General features: G+C 43.5%; 1 protein-coding gene across 2 annotated transcripts in view; it reads left to right on the forward strand.

Moving 5' to 3' along the window:
- KCNMA1 (potassium calcium-activated channel subfamily M alpha 1) overlaps positions 1 to 16,048 on the forward strand; it is a 1,936,781-nt gene that overhangs the window by 1,700,393 nt on the left and 220,340 nt on the right. For both annotated transcript variants that reach the window (XM_029609517.1, XM_029609516.1), the window contains exon 22: positions 2,703 to 2,895. In XM_029609517.1, coding sequence (XP_029465377.1) covers positions 2,703 to 2,895 — 193 coding nt within the window. The remainder of the gene's footprint in view (positions 1 to 2,702; positions 2,896 to 16,048) is intronic.

A 16,048-nucleotide genomic window follows, 5' to 3' on the forward strand; every position in this document is an offset into this window, starting at 1 on the left:
GGATCGGCGCGCGCAAGGCTATCAATTCTGTATAGCCGGCGCGCGCCGCGCCGCACAGCCTACCCCCGTTCCCTCCAAGGCCGCTCCGAAATCGGAGCGGCCTCGGAGGGAACTTCCTTTTGCCCTCCCCTCACCTTCCCCTCCCTTCCCCTACCTAACCCACCCACCCGGCCCTGTCTAAGCCCCCCCCTTACCTTTGTTGGGGGATTTACGCCTCCCGGAGGGAGGCGTAAATCCCCGCGCGTCAGCGGGCCTCCTGCGCGCCGGGACGCGACCTGGGGGCGGGTACGGAGGGCGCGGCCACGCCCCCGGACCGCCCCGGGCCGTAGCCATGCCCCCGTACCCGCCCCCAAAATGCTGCCGACACGCCCCCGAAACGCCGCGACGACCGGGCCCGCCCCCTGACACGCCCCCCTCGGAGAACCCCAGGACTTACGCGAGTCCCGGGGCTCTGCGCGCGCCGGTAGGCCTATGTAAAATAGGCGCACCGGCGCGCAGGGCCCTGCTCGCGTAAATCCGGGCGGATTTACGCGAGCAGGGCTCTTAAAATCCGCCCCAATATCTCAGATGAAGTTTGAATGCAGTGATATTATGTAAGAATTTGGATCACTCAGGACTTGATTTTTATTCTTGAGCAACTTTTAAACTTGGAACTATTTAGTTTTAGTTTGATCTTGTGCGTTGCTCTTTTCAATGTTCGTATAGGTTTGGATTAAAACTTCTGGATATTCCAGTTTTCATTTTCTTGCTATGTTATCTTTAGAATTATATTCTGTTTGTACAAAATGTTTTCATAGCTTGGTATTACCTTTTATAGAGAGAGAGAGATAGATGTGTATGTTTGTATATATTTATATGTGTTCTGATTGTCAGAGATGTCATGTGACTGACAGGATCTCTTGATTCACAGTTAGTGCATCCTGATATATCAGTTGATTTCAAAGCATCATTAGCAATGACTAATGTTATAACAACAATTACATTTCAACTATGATGGTTGAATAGACAATCCAGTAAAGAAAATAACATTCCTTCACATTGAAAACAAAATATTTAGGATATTTATTATGGGGCGGATTTTCAAAGGCCCGCGCGCCGGCGCGCCTATTTTGCATAGGCCGCCGGCGCGCGTAAAGCCCCGAGACGCGTGTAAGTCCCGGGGCTTTTGTAAGGGGGCATGTTGGGGGTGTGTCGGGGGCGGGGCCTACTGACGCGGCGTTTCGGGGGCGGTCCGTGGCGTTTAGGGGGCGGGCCCGGGGGCGTGGCGTCGGCCCGGGGGCGTGGTCGAGGCCTCCGGACCAGCCCCCGGGACCGGAGGACGGAACGGGGCTGCTGGCCGACGTGCGCAAAGTTACGCCTGTTGGAGCAGGCGTAACTTTGCCGACAAAGGTAAGGGGGGTGTAGATAGGGCCGGGGGGGTGGGTTAGGTAGGGGAAGGGAGGGGAAGGTGCGGGGAGGGCGAAGGAAAGTTCCCTCCGAGGCCGCTCCGAAATCGGAGCGGCCTTGGAGGGAACGGAGGCAGGCTGCGCGGCTCGGCGCGCGCAGGCTGTCGATTTTGCGCAGCCTTGCGCGCGCCAACCCCAGATTTTATAAGATACGCGCGGCTTCGCGCATATCTTATAAAATCAGGCGTACTTTTGTTTGCGCCTGCTGCGCGAAGAAAAGTACGCGCTCGCACAACTTTTTAAAATCTGCCCCTATATGTCTATAACATTTTTATGAAAGCAATAGTATATTCCAGATCACACTATAAAAGTTTTTTACATTCTCGTTACCTTTGAATTACCTTTGGCTTTATATCCCATAGTGCACCTGGAATAGTTTAAATTGTTTATTGCATATATACAATACCCTGGTCCTCATGGGCCACCATAAGTTTGAAATTCCAGGTAAACAAGCTAATCAATTAACCAAATTCTCAAATCAAATATATGCAGATATTCTTGATGAGAATAGACTGTTGGTATCCTACAAATAAGGTATGTTTGTGGCTCTTGAGGTCCAGGGTTCTGCACCTCTGCTTTAATATATGCTATACTATGAAGTATATATAAAAACAGAGCTCATAATTAAATGCACAATGCCATTTAAAATGCTTGTCTGTGTATGCATTTGTGTATACACACATATGTATATGCACATTTATACATTCTATTCTTGAGTAAATGCAGGTAGCACCAGACAGCTCGTTTTGCTGCAAGTATACAAGAGAAATGTGCCAGTATACTGTTTTGACCTAGCTTTCAAGGAGTTTTTGATATCAGATATCCTGTAATTGTATTGTCAAAATAAGCTAAGTTACATATATAGCTGAAAACTGTCCATCTCAGAACTGGAAGGATGAGACATTTTAGGCACACCCTTTGTAATACCCTAGAAGCGAGCAGCTGCCACATGATGATGACCTGAATCAAGGCAATTTCAAGTTACAGATGAGATGCAGAATGCTGGTGTTATTCTTCCTTCTTGTTTGTTAGTAATAGCTTGACTGAGTAGTGAGACTGAACTGAAAATGCTGCCATCAGCACCAGCTACCCTTTAGATTAGCACACATCTCCTATTCCCTGGCACATTGTTAGACCAGCTTAATGTCAGAGCATAAAAAAAGATTCTTGTTAAATAATTTCCCAAAGCTCCTTCTCAATCTTTAATTTGTTTTTCTTTTTTTTTCTGCCTTACTTTTTTTTTTCTATCTGCCGAAGGGTACACCATTAAGTCGGGCTGATTTAAGGGCTGTCAACATCAACCTCTGCGACATGTGCGTTATCCTGTCAGCCAATCAGAATAATATTGATGATACTTCGCTGCAGGACAAGGAGTGCATCTTGGCGTCACTCAACATCAAATCTATGCAGTTTGATGACAGTATTGGGGTCTTGCAGGCTAATTCCCAAGGTAAGGGATGCCCCTATAATACTTCCTACAGTTCCTACAGGGGACAGGAACTAGCAAGAAGAATATCCCTCACTCAGTGATTCAAAGAATCTTACATCAGCTTGCTTGACAGCTAAGCCTGCTGATTGTGATCAAGAATTCTTTAAAGGGACAGTCACATAGTTTCTGAACTATATTAGAGAGCAAGAAAATAAATTGTTGGATAAGGAGTAGATTGTTTTAAAATGTTTTTCTCCTTTTCAAAACTTTTCTTATATATGATAATATATGTTTAGACAAAGGTGGATTAGCATACATTCAGCGTAATTTTCAACAGAAAATGTAAATGTAACACACTATTGTAATACTTTTCAAAAACCCATTTACCTATGTTAAGTGCACTTAACATGGGAAAAACCTCCTGACAATTCAATAGCATATATTGCAGCTTTTGAAAATTGCTATGATAGTATGTTACATTTTCTTTTGAAAATTACTCTGAAAGTCTATCTGGTACAGTCAGTAAATAAAATTGACATAGCAATAAACATTTTTAATTTTAAAATGACGATTATAGCATGCAATAACTAGATGTCATATTATGATTATTGTTCATACTGATTCATAAAATGTGGTGAAAAGTGTTTGATGTACTTAAGCCAAGTACTTGTATGTCTTTATTAGTGCAAGAAGAAGATTTCCAGTTTGTTTTAACTGGTGGGTAACACTTCTTTTATGTTTTCTGTATCCTATAACTTTAAAAACTGAAACACTCAGAATGAAAGATGGTGACATAAACTGTGCAGAACGGAGTTGTCATTTTGTATAATTTCAGGAACTGATGAAGAGAGGGTTGGATATTGCATGATTTTTTATTATGTAGCATCACTATTCATATTATAAATGATCTTTTTTTTTTTCAAATGATTTTCCACCCACCAGACAGAAATGTAGAAACTTATTTGAATACAGAGCTGTAAAAGCAAACAAATTTCAAGATCTATTTCAAGGTTCCTCTGGAGGTTATAATACTTTTTATTTGACCAAGAAAATAACATGTTGTACTACATAAACTTTCAAGACCACATTGGTCTGTTCTTCAGATGTTGGACCTAAGTGACCTTGAAAGCTGTACTTGGCTAGAATGGGGCTGACCTGATGGCTTAGTGGTAATGCTGCACACTGTCTTGCAGGAGTCCTGAGTTTGATTCCTGATTCCGACTTCTGCTTCCTGGACCAGCTGAGTTTGGGAATGTGGCAGAGGAAACATTCACAGCCTTTAGGGGAGGGAATCTCAGCCATTGTTGAATGGCAACACCATAGCTGAGTTCCAGAGGGAGCCATGAAGCCCCCAGCTGCTAACCTTTGCTGTGATGATTGGGCTGAGTTGGGAGGGGGGATGTAAAAATAAGGCAAAAAAACCCTTGGTAGTTGTAAATGAAGGCTAATGCTGCCACAGCCCAGCAGAGGTCTGTTCTAATTCAGTCAGAATCCCCAAGGATCAGGAGGAAACTGCAGGGCTATTTTCTTCCAGATCAATATGAGTATTAGCATTCCGCAAGAAATATTTCACACAATTTATTCCTTTACCATATTCACTCATTGGTAATAATTTGTGCTTCTCCCTTTCTGTCTTGTAAATACCCCAAAATACCCATATCTTCTTTTTACACTTTGTGCTGTTGAGGCACAGCAATATTTGAGGTCTCAGTTATATATTAGCAATAAAATGAAAAGAAGAAGCACAAAATTCAAGAAGCAGATATCTTGATTTTTTGAAAAATATAACTAGTACTGCTGCATTAGGATGGAGATTGGTTAGAACAAATTAGGATATGCCATAAATTCCCAATGAGAAGTCCATTGCAATTAAGTCATTTTAGAACAGAGACATTTAAATGAAATTGTAACTTACATGTTATTCAGATTGGCATGACAATTTTACATATGTTGTCATAAAAAGGGTTTCTTTCTCTTAAAAAGAACAAATTGGTAATTCCAAGGACACAAACAGATTTTGCATACCTGTGTATAAAAGCATGTTTTCTGAGCTCAAACAGAGTTGAGCTAAAAAAGATTGCCTCATGCGAAAAGAATAGGGAGGATAATTTTAAAAGCCATTTCCACAGGTAAAACAGTGCTTTATTCACCAAAATAATCTTTTACAAAATTATCCACCCGGTATTCGGATACATTTATGTGGGTATAGTCTGCATGTGCGTAAGTTTACTCACAGTGAACAGTCATTCCTATAGGTGGTTTTGAGAGGGGTTTGCAGTTAAGTGTATATTTTTGCATTTTTAAAAGCCTGTGGCTGCCTTTCCTGTAAGAAATCTAATCACAAATTAGCAGATGTAATTGTATGCAAGTTGTTTTGTGGGATAATTATCAAAGGGAAAGTATGCATGTACTTCCCCTTTGAAATTGGTATAACATATATGGGTGCGGGGCCTGCAGGCTGATAACTAAATTACTGTGTGAAGTGCAAAGAAATGCCAGTGTTAAAAAGAAATGTACAAGTCCATGTCAAGCAATCCCAAGATTGTTCTGAAATAGACTACTGACTTCATATGTGGATTGGATGTCATTTATAGAAATTCAGTGCTACTGTTTACAGCTTGACTGTTTTTTTGGGCTCCTGAAGGAAAATGTCTCAAGAAATTTGGCTTTGGCTGAGTAGTAATTGTTGTAGGAATCTATGCATGAGATATGCGAAGTAGACAAAAACATGTGGTATAGCACAAAAAAAGAGATGGAGATGGAGCCACCATGCACATCCCATTAACAGTTTCAGCTCTACCTATCGACCAACCCACAAGGGGTTTTTCCCTCACAAAATTGCACCCTGAATCCAAAATTCTAAATATATTTACTAAGAGCAGAATAATACTGTATTTGGAAGTCTTGTGCCACAGCCAGGCGACTCCCATTCAAGTCTGTGGCATCAATTTTGTCATTTCTATTTTATTTTCTTCTCATGGGTATAATGCCTCTTGACCACTTACCTTGCAGGGCCCTTCTGGGTCCCCCCTTGGGCAGACCTCATCAGTCCTTGTGTTACTGGTGCCTGGTGCCTCCACCTAGGGAAGAAGGTGTTAGCAGGTGGGATTTCTCTCCCTTCACCCCAGGAAAACAAATGGGACAGTGAACAGGGCTAGCAGTATGTACTAAGGATGTGAATCGTGTGCCCGATCGTCTTAACGATCCGGTTCGGCTAGAGGGGGAAAACAATCTGATCGGTGGTGATGTGAATCGGAATAGGTTCCGATTCACATCGTTATTTTTTTTTAGTAAGGCCCGACCCTTTAAAATTGACCCCTTACCTTCCCCCACCCTCCCGAACCTCTCCAAAACTTTTTACGATTACCTGGTGGTCTAGTGGTGATCCCGGGAGCGATCTCCCGTTCTCGGGCTGTCGGCTGCCACTCATAAAGATGGCGCCGATGGCCTTTTGCCCTTACCATGTGACAGGGTATCCGTGCCATTGGCCGGCTCCTGTCACATGGTAGGAGCACTGAATGGCCGACGCCATCTATACGATGGCGGTGGCCATCTTTAAATACGGTGGTGGCCAGTATGAGATATGTTGTAGCCCAGGAAGGGCAATTGCTTTTCTTCAAAGAGGCATTTCTCGATTTTTGCATAGAGGTGGTGATCCCGAAATCATTGAAGTACTTGTTTTACATATTCTCGATGAGATGCCAGGGATTGTGAATAAATAAGGATATCATCCATGTAGACCACGACATAAGAAGAAAGGAGATCCCAGAAGATTTCATACACCATGTTTTGAAACACAGCTGGAACTTTGCAGAGCCTGAAGGACATAACGAGGTATTCATAGTGTCCATCACAAGTATTGAAGGCTGTTTTCCACTCGTCTTCTTGCTTGATATGAATGAGATTATAGGCATCTCTTAGGTCTAATTAGGTGAAACTATTAGTGCCCTGCAGGTGGTCAATCAGCTCCGAGATGAGGGACAATAGATAACGTTTTATTTTCATATTGGCATTAAGGCCCCTATAGTTGATGCAGGGCCTGAAAGTTCCATTTTTCAAGCCCATTCCTGCGGGAAAAGAGAATGGCTGGATAAAGCCCCTAGCCAAGTTTTTCTTAATGTATTGGCTCATGGTCTTGGTTTCTAGTGGGGACAAGGGATAAATCCTTCTTCATGGAAGCGTTTGTCTGGGTGTAGCTCAATGCCACAATCATAGGGTTGATTCGGTGGTAACATCTCTGCCTACTGTTTAGAAATGACATCTATATAGTCTGCGTACTGCGGAGGAATCCTTGGCATGGTAGCTGCCATGGTTAGACAAACTGGGCATTGAACCGAGGCCAGCAGGTGGTAGAACAGAAGGTACTCCATTGGGCTAGTTCCAAGGAGGACCAATTGATTATTGGCTGATGCTGCTGAAGCCAAAGTAAACCCAAAATGATTTGTGGATTATGTGGAATGAAGGAGACCAGTGTGGAGAGATACAGGAATCATCATCTCTGTAAGATGGCCAGGAAGAAGATCCCCATAGATGGAGGAAATGGTCATGGATTGCTTAAGGAGAGTGGTTGGTATGTGATATTGACAGACAAGAGATTGATCTATAAAATTCCCTCCAGCTCCAGAGTCTAGAAAGGCCTTTGTGTATAATTGGTTTTTCCCCATGGAGATCATAATGGGGGACAAGATGTTGGGGGGAGGAAGATGTCTGACCTAGGGTTGCCTCCCCAGTCAATCCTAGGCACACACGTTTCTCTGATTCTCAGGACAATTGGATACTATGTGCTCCTGGCCTGCACAATATAAGTAAAAACCCATCTGTCTCCTGCAAATCTTTTCTTCAGGAGAGAACTTATTTCTGCTGAGTTGCATGGATTCTTTGGCAGTGGAGTCAGAGGAGTGGGAGTCAGAGGCAGGGAACACTGGAAGAGAATTGCCAAGGATATTGGGTGCTGACTGGGTCTGTTCTCCTGAGCCCTTTTCTGGAAATGGCGATTAATACTAGAGAGATCAAGGCATTAAGAGAGGAGGGGACATTTCAGCCCACTAACTCATTCTTAATTTTCCCCGATAGCCCTTGTAGAAATATAGCCATAAGCCTGTCCTATCCCAAATGTAGTTCTGAGGCCAAGGACTCCTAGGGTACAGGTCCCTTGGTGGATCTGCAGCAAGTCGGTAGCCAGGGAGGAGGTGCATCCAGGTTCTTCGAAAACTAGTCTAAATTGCTGGAAGAAGTCTGGAAGACTATGGGTCAGGGGGTCCTCCCATTCTCATATGGGAGAGGCCCAGGCTAAGGACATTCCACCAAGCAAGGAGAGAATGTTGAAGATCCTGGAGTGATCAGTAAGGAATAGGCTGGGCTGTAATTCAAAGTGTATACAACACTGGTTGATGAAACATGGCACTCTTTGGGATCGCCTATATAGTGAGGTGGCACTGGGAGCTGGGGTATCTGTCTGTGAATTGAGTTATCGGTCTGGATATAGTGGCAGTGTTAGAAGGAGGTGGAGCCACTGATGGAAGAGCAGGGGCAGGTGTTAGGGAGTCCATGCAGTATGCAACTTTTACCAGAGACACAGTGACCAGATTCAGCATGACTTATTGTTCCTGAACTCATTGGGCGAAGCCCGGAATAGCTTGGAGTGAGGACGTGTCCATGGGATGAGCAATCTGTTCGTGGATCCTCAGTACTCTGGTGAGGTTGGCAGCATCCGCTGCAGGAGTGAGGCCCAGCTGGCCGGCAATGTTCGGGTGAGTGCCGAGGCTTGCTGGGCCTAATCATGAGCTGTGAAACATAAAACTTTCTTTAATGAGTCTGCTTCCAAAATCCCTCCCCTATTCAGTGTATCTGGACTGAGAGTCCATAGTTCACAAATAACATAAGAACATAAGAAATTGCCATACTGGGTCAGAACAAGGGTCCATTAAGCCCAACATCCTGTTTCCAACAGTGGCCAATCCAGGCTTTAAGTACCTGGCAAGTACCCAAACACTAAGTAGATCCCATGCTACTGATGCCAGTAATAGCAGTGGCTCTTCCCTAAATCAACTTGATTAATAGCCGTTAATGGACTTCTCCTCGAAGAACTTATCCAAACCTTTTTTAAACCCAGCTACACTAGCTGCACTAACATAAGGACATAAGAAATTGCCATGCTGGGCCAGACCAAGGGTCCATCAAGCCCAGCATCCATTTTCCAACAGAGGCCAACCAGGCCACAAGAACCTGGCAATTACCCAAACACCAAGAAGATCCCATGCCACTGATGCAATTAATAGCAGTGGCTATTCCCTAAGTAAAGGTCAAGTGCTTGAGCGCAGAGGACAGCAGTGACCACATTTAGGTCCCAGGGCATCCTCAACCCATGGTGTAGTATACTGGTTGGGCGTGGTCCTGGAATCTAGGGTATGGTAATCAACAGTCCCATCCTCCTTCCTAACAACTATAATGGGGGAGGCATAAGGGCCATCAATTCAAAGCTAGTCTCTGCCTGTATGAGTTCCTCCAGATGCCTTCTTATATCAGCTAAGTAAGCTGGGGCTATCCTCCTTGACCTTTTCTGGAATGAAATGTCATCTGTAAGACATATTTAGCATTCTATACCCTTTGCATTCCCTACATGCCAATCAGTCCATGAGAAAACAGTAGCTAGTTGTGTTAACATTTACTGTAGTCTGGCCTTCCAAGATGGGAGAATTGGGGAATCCCCAAATGAGAAAACATTGGGGTTAAATGTCTGGGCACATCTCCCTTTAAGTTCCACTATCTGCATAGCCCTCATTCTGCTGATTGTGGCCATCCTAACCCCTGGGGAGGGAGGGGGGGTAACTGAATAGGGTGGTTATAATAGTTTTTCTGTCTAACAAACACTTTCTGTTTCTGTTCCCCATCTAGTTAGTACACCATTCTGTACCAGTAATCCTACAGGTCATCTGCTGGGGCCACAATAATCACTGTGCTGTGTGTGAGAGTGGCATTGACTGTCAAGCAGTTATTTAACTCTTTGACACCTCCTGGGGGTATTTCAATAATATTTTTGCTCCTTTGCCGTAATTCCTCCACCAAAACTAGTGCCTCATTACTGTGCTGCCCCCATACAAAACACGCCTGTAACAGCATGATACCTGGGGAGAGATGCCAGTCTTGGTTCCACATGGCCTCCTGACATACCTGTGCCAATTGACTAAACGTGTGAATTGATGCCTAATAGAACTGGGATATAGGTTCCAAGCTGGGAATCTGGATACACCAACATCAGAGCTTCTAACCTCTGAGCTCCCGTGTAAGCTGCTGGGGAAACTCTACTGTCACCACATATAGCCAAATAAAGGCAACTGTGGTTGCTTATTTCTCTCAGCTCCAGTCCCTGCAGTGGTTGGAGTGGAATATGTGACAGCCTAGCATCACAGAAACTCTGGTATAAAAGGGAGACTTGGGACCCACTATCCATTAAGGCCTGGGTGGCCACACCCACATTTCGGACAGAGGCAATGGTTTTGAGTCCCACTAACCCCTCTGGCATAGGGATTCCTGCCCAATTGGATGGACTACTGGGTGCTCTCTCTCTCACTAGATATTCTTCTTGAAATGACATCTTCCACTGGGGATGCATCAGAGTAAATTAACTCCAGCACATTCTCCCCAGTGGAAAGTACCATTTTGATGTACGGCAGCTAATTGAACTGCTGTACATCAAAATGTTGCCCTCTGCAGGGGAGAATGCACTAGAGTAAATTTACTCATGGGTGTCCCCAATAGACAGGGTTATTTCAAGAAGAAGAAAAAAGACCTATGAATAGGACCTTTGAGGCCTGGGCTCTGGGCCTGGGCCTCACCCTGGGCCGAGACCCAGCATCAGGACCCACCCTCCGAACCAGGTCCCGATGTCAGGCCTGGATCCAGACTAAGACTAAGACTCGGGCATTGGAACCCAGCCTCTAGACTGGGCTCTGGCATTAGGCCTGTACCTAGGACCGGCTGGGCCTAGGCTGAGGTCCAGACATTGGGACCCAGCCTCTGAGTCAGGCCCCAGTGGGCTCCAGTGTCTGCATCGGGACCATGCATCAAAGCCTGGGCCTTGCGTCAGGCCTAGGCTGAGGTCACGTTGACTTATGCAAGGCTAAAGCTTCTGCCTAGGCATAGCCCTCAGTGTCAGATCCCCCAGGCCAGGTAAGTGGGGGCCAAGGAGGACCCTGACATTTTACTGTTGGAAGGGATGAGTTGTAGGGATGAGAAGCCTCAAGTGGTCCCACTTCTTTTTTTTTTTCCATTTTTGGAATTTTTTTTAATGTTTATCTTGGGTTTTTTAAATTAAATAAAATAAACATTAAACAAAATTAAATTTGTGGGAAACCCCCCACCCCAAAAAAAAAAAACAGAACAAAAAATGAAACAAAATGTTTTACTTCTTCTCACTCATATTGATCAGCACACTTATCTACTCATGTTTATTATTCTCAGGCTACATAATTATATAGATTTCTATCAGGTAGCAAGAATGTTTAACATTTAGCTATTGAGGGTTGTTAGTTCCCATAACATACCACTAAATAGAATAGGAGAGACCTCCTGTATTTCCACTTAATCAATTATTGTTATCTTTTCCCCTGTATTCTAAGTCTCACCTATATGAAAAGATGCAACTGGGCTGGTGGGCATTGCTGGTCATAGGTAGAGGGTCCATTGTATCTAAACTGCTACCATTTCCTCTGCTCCACTTCTACTCCATTGACAGGTCCATTCCCTCCTGGGGGACCCAACTCTACCTCCCAAATTGCTGCTGGAGTCCTCACCCACCTAAGGGACCTGACGCTGCCTCTTGGTTCTTCACTGTAATCAATGCCTTCCCGGGGGACCTGTCTCCACCTGCATTCTGCTGCTGGTGTCCACACCCTCCTGGGGACCTGACTCTCTCTGGATCAGTGCTGGGGTCCACACCCTCTTGGGGGACTCAAGTCCGCATCTAGATCCACCTCTTGGGTCCCTTGTTCTACTGGAGGGCCTGATGTCACCTCCAAATCTTCTGCTAGGGTCCTTTTCCTCCTGGGAGACTCAACATCACCTCTCAGCCTGCTGTGAGGGTCCCTGTTCTCCTGTGGGACCCAACAATGACTCTGTACAGTCACCGTCCTCAGGTTATTCTTCCTAGGTAGGAGGGTTTTCTTTCCCTAGGTTTGCAGCTTAACTAGGCTTATGGCCTGCTTATTGTTCAGTGATTGAGGCCTTTTGTAATTTTGCCTCTCTGTTATCCCAAACTCATGCCCAATCTCTTTCTGTTACCCAGTGTAGAGGGACCACCACCTCTCAGCCCAAAAGTCTGAGACCCAGGCAGAATTATAGAAAGAGAATGGGTATAAGCACTTCCATCCTATATGGCCTTTTTTTCTGTTCTGAGAACTAGGTATCCCTTGTCCTTCAGGTGAGAATCTGTTTGATAGGTCTGTTTTTCAGGACTTTTCTCTCACAAATCCCTATTTAAATCAAAATTCTGCAATTTAAGATTTTTCAGTCAAAGTTTTATTACTTAGGATTTTGCTGTTATTTGTTTTTTAAATATTTCACTGTACGTTAACAGCTATAGTTAGGTGGCTGTGACATGCAAATCCTCTACCTGAATCTCTGATTCATCTATTCAATAGTCATTTAAACACCTTCACAGTAAGGGATTTGATAACCTATTCCATCCTTCTCTGACTTCCAGACTGGCGGCTCATGTTATATATCTTCATTGCTCCCCTTTTTTTCTCACTTTGCTGCAGTTCATTTAATTAGTAGCATAGATTTTCTTCCCCTCCTGGGAGAGAGGTTTCATGGGTAAATCAGCAGATGAAATTAATTGTGATGTTTTGCTCTATCATATCTACTAAAAGGGTAGTAAATATCTGGAATAATCTAGCAGCGGATGAGATATAAATCAATAATGTGTCAATTTAAGAATGCTTGGAATTGTTATAGAGGGCAGTGGAAAGAACATAAGAACATGCCATACTGGGTCAGACCAAGGGTCCATCAAGCCCAGCATCCTGTTTCCAACAGTGGCCAATCCAGGCCATAAGAACCTGGCAAGTGCCCAAAAACTAAGTCTATTCCATGTTACCATTGCTAGTAATAGCAGTGGCTATTTTATAAGTCAACTCAATTAATAGCAGGTAATGGACTTCTCCTCCAAGAACTTATCCAATTCTTTTTTAAACACAGCTATACTAACTTCACTAACCACATCCTCTGGCAACAAATTCCAGAGTTTATTTGTGCGTTGAGTAAAAAAGAACTTTCTCCATTAGTTTTAAATGTGCCACACACTAACTTCATGGAGTGCCCCCTAGTCTTTCTCTTATCTGAAAGAGTAAATAGCCGTTTCATATCTACCCGTTCTAGACCTCTCATGATTTAAAACACATCTATCATATTTCCCCTCAGCCGTCTCTTCTCCAAGCTAAAAAGTCCTAACCTCTTTAGTCTTTCCTCATAGGGGAGCTGTTCCATTCCCCTTATCATTTTGGTAGCCCTTCTCTGTACCTTCTTTATCACAATTATATTTTTTTTGAGATGCGGCGACCAGAGTTTTACACAGTATTCAAGGTGCAGTCTCACCATGGAGCGATACAGAGGCATTATCACATTTTCTGTTTTATTCACCATTACCTTTCTAATTATTCCCAACATTCTGTTTGCTTTTTTGACTGCCGCAGCACACTGAACCGACAATTTCAATGTGTTATCCACTATGACGCCTAGATCAATTTCTTGGGTTGTAGCACCTAATATGGAACCTAACATTGTGTAACTATAGCATGGGTTATTTTTCCCTATATGCATCACCTTGCATTTATCCACATTAAATTTCATCTGCCATTTTGATGCCCAATTTTCCAGAACAGAGCTGAGAAGATAAAACACATGAGGGAGCTGCCTGGGTGTTGGTTTAAGTATGGGGACTTGTAAATTCATCTGCCTTGAATGGTAGAAGACCAAATAGTAACGAGAACAGCATTGCCTTTAACAATGAGCAATTCCTTCAGGCATTGAAACTTGTACAGCTGAGAGCTGGAATATATACTTAGCTATAGCATTGCACATGGAAAATACTGGGTAGACTGGATGGATCAGTTGGTCTTCATCTGCTATTTTACTATGTTAAGACAGTAACATTTTCCATGAAGAAATGAACTGAAGGACAAGGGAACATGATATGAAGTTGCAAATAAGGAGGCAAGTAGGGAGGCACAATATGAGGAAATATATTTAATTAGAAGTGGAAGATGCTTGGAATACCTTCCAGCAGAAGTGATTGATCACTGGGATCCAAGATGGCAGCAGTTTGACATACAGGTCTTTGCTTTCCTGGATTTTTTCTTAAAAAGTATAATAAGTTCTATGGGCAAGCACACTTATCCTTCAGTATTGACCTTTTAATTGGGCCCATGGAAAGCTTCATGCTACATGGACTGGTGGGTTTGGTGGTGGTAGAGGTGACTCCTGCACCAGTCTAAGTTGAACAGGGAAAAGACTGAGATGCCACCTGTCAGTTACTCTGACAGCAAAGTGGGTAGCTTATGTTTGCAGAGTTGTAAAAGCAATACTGGAAGTTACTGAGAGCATGCAACAAATATACCATGATCCTGAGGCCACAGACGGGGCGGATTGAGGGAAAATAGTGGCCCGGGGGATTTTTCTCCATACTGGCCCATGGGGAACCAATTACATATACAATATAATTTGCATATATAATATACATATATATGTACACACCCCTATATTTCGGCATGGCCCTCCCATATCAACACAGTACTATTTGTCAAAACATCTACCTCCAAGATGAAGGGACGATCAGTGTCTAGATGTCATAGGTAAGGAGCTTGAGAGAAGGCATGTTTTAAAGCCTGAAAGGCGTCAATGGCTTTGTGAGACCAGTTCCAGGTGTCATCTTCTTTTGGGGTCAAAGCTATGATGGAACCAAAAGACTGGAATGAATTGATGATAGTAGTTGGCAAATCCTAGTAGGCCTGGAGGCTGACCAGTTGGGGCCAATCTATTATGGCTTTCTCTTTAGCCACGGTGGTGGCCAAGAATAACAACCTCACCTATGAAAAAGAATACCACAAATATTACACCAGAATCTAAAATATCAATACACCTCCTATCAGGAAAACAGAACAGGCCAAGCTACTACAGATCCCTACAGAGAAACCACATATTAAAAGAATGCTTCATCTCAGTCTTTGCATGCAGAACACAAACTCTCACCAAAAACAGAATAAAGCCACATAAAGTAAAAATAGAAATGCGCAGACAAAAGCTAAACTGTAAAATGTATCACCCCAGACTCTATACACTGCAACAATGGAAAAACAAAAATGTCACCATTCTTCATGAAACAATCAATAAAATCAAGATATATAAATCATGAATCATAATTATAAAATCATACTAATAAAATAATTTCAAAACAGCTGATGAATAGAATATCCAATAATTAAAGACTCAAGCAAATTTTGAAACCTTTACCAAACACCAATAAAATATTTCAAACAGCAGACACATCACATACTACCCAATAATTAAAATGGTAGTCAGTCAAGAAAAATGAACTTAAAAAGCCACTTTTACTTACCCTCTCCAGCAGTTCTCCTACTTCTTTCCCTTGCAGGCTACACCAGAAGCAGCAGTAGCTGCTGAAGCTGTCCTCATGGTCCTCTTCCTTAGGGACCGCAACCAGTCTCTCTCTCTCTCTCTCTCTCTCTCACACACACACACCAGTCACACCCTCAAGACCAGTTTCTGTCTCTCACACACCAATCATCTCCCCAACCAGTATCTCTCTCTCTCACATACACAAGCACACACATGCCACCAGTCATCTCCCTGATCAGTCTCACATATACACACGTCACCTCTCTGGCCAGTCTCTCTCAATCACACAATGCTCTCGCTCCCCTTACTTACACACAGGATTTCAATCACACACATGCTCTCTCTATTTCACTTACACACAAGCTCTCACACACATGTTCTATCTCTCTTACATACAGGCTCAATCACACACATGCCCTCTCTCTCACAGCCACAAGCCAGCCAAAAACATGCTCCATCTCTCTCTCACACACACACATTGACGTAAATGCATTAATAAATGCAACAATGTTGCATTAATATCACATATTGAGACTAAACA

The sequence above is a fragment of the Rhinatrema bivittatum genome, chromosome 7 (genome assembly GCF_901001135.1).
Source record: "Rhinatrema bivittatum chromosome 7, aRhiBiv1.1, whole genome shotgun sequence".
NCBI classification, from domain to species: domain Eukaryota; kingdom Metazoa; phylum Chordata; class Amphibia; order Gymnophiona; family Rhinatrematidae; genus Rhinatrema; species Rhinatrema bivittatum.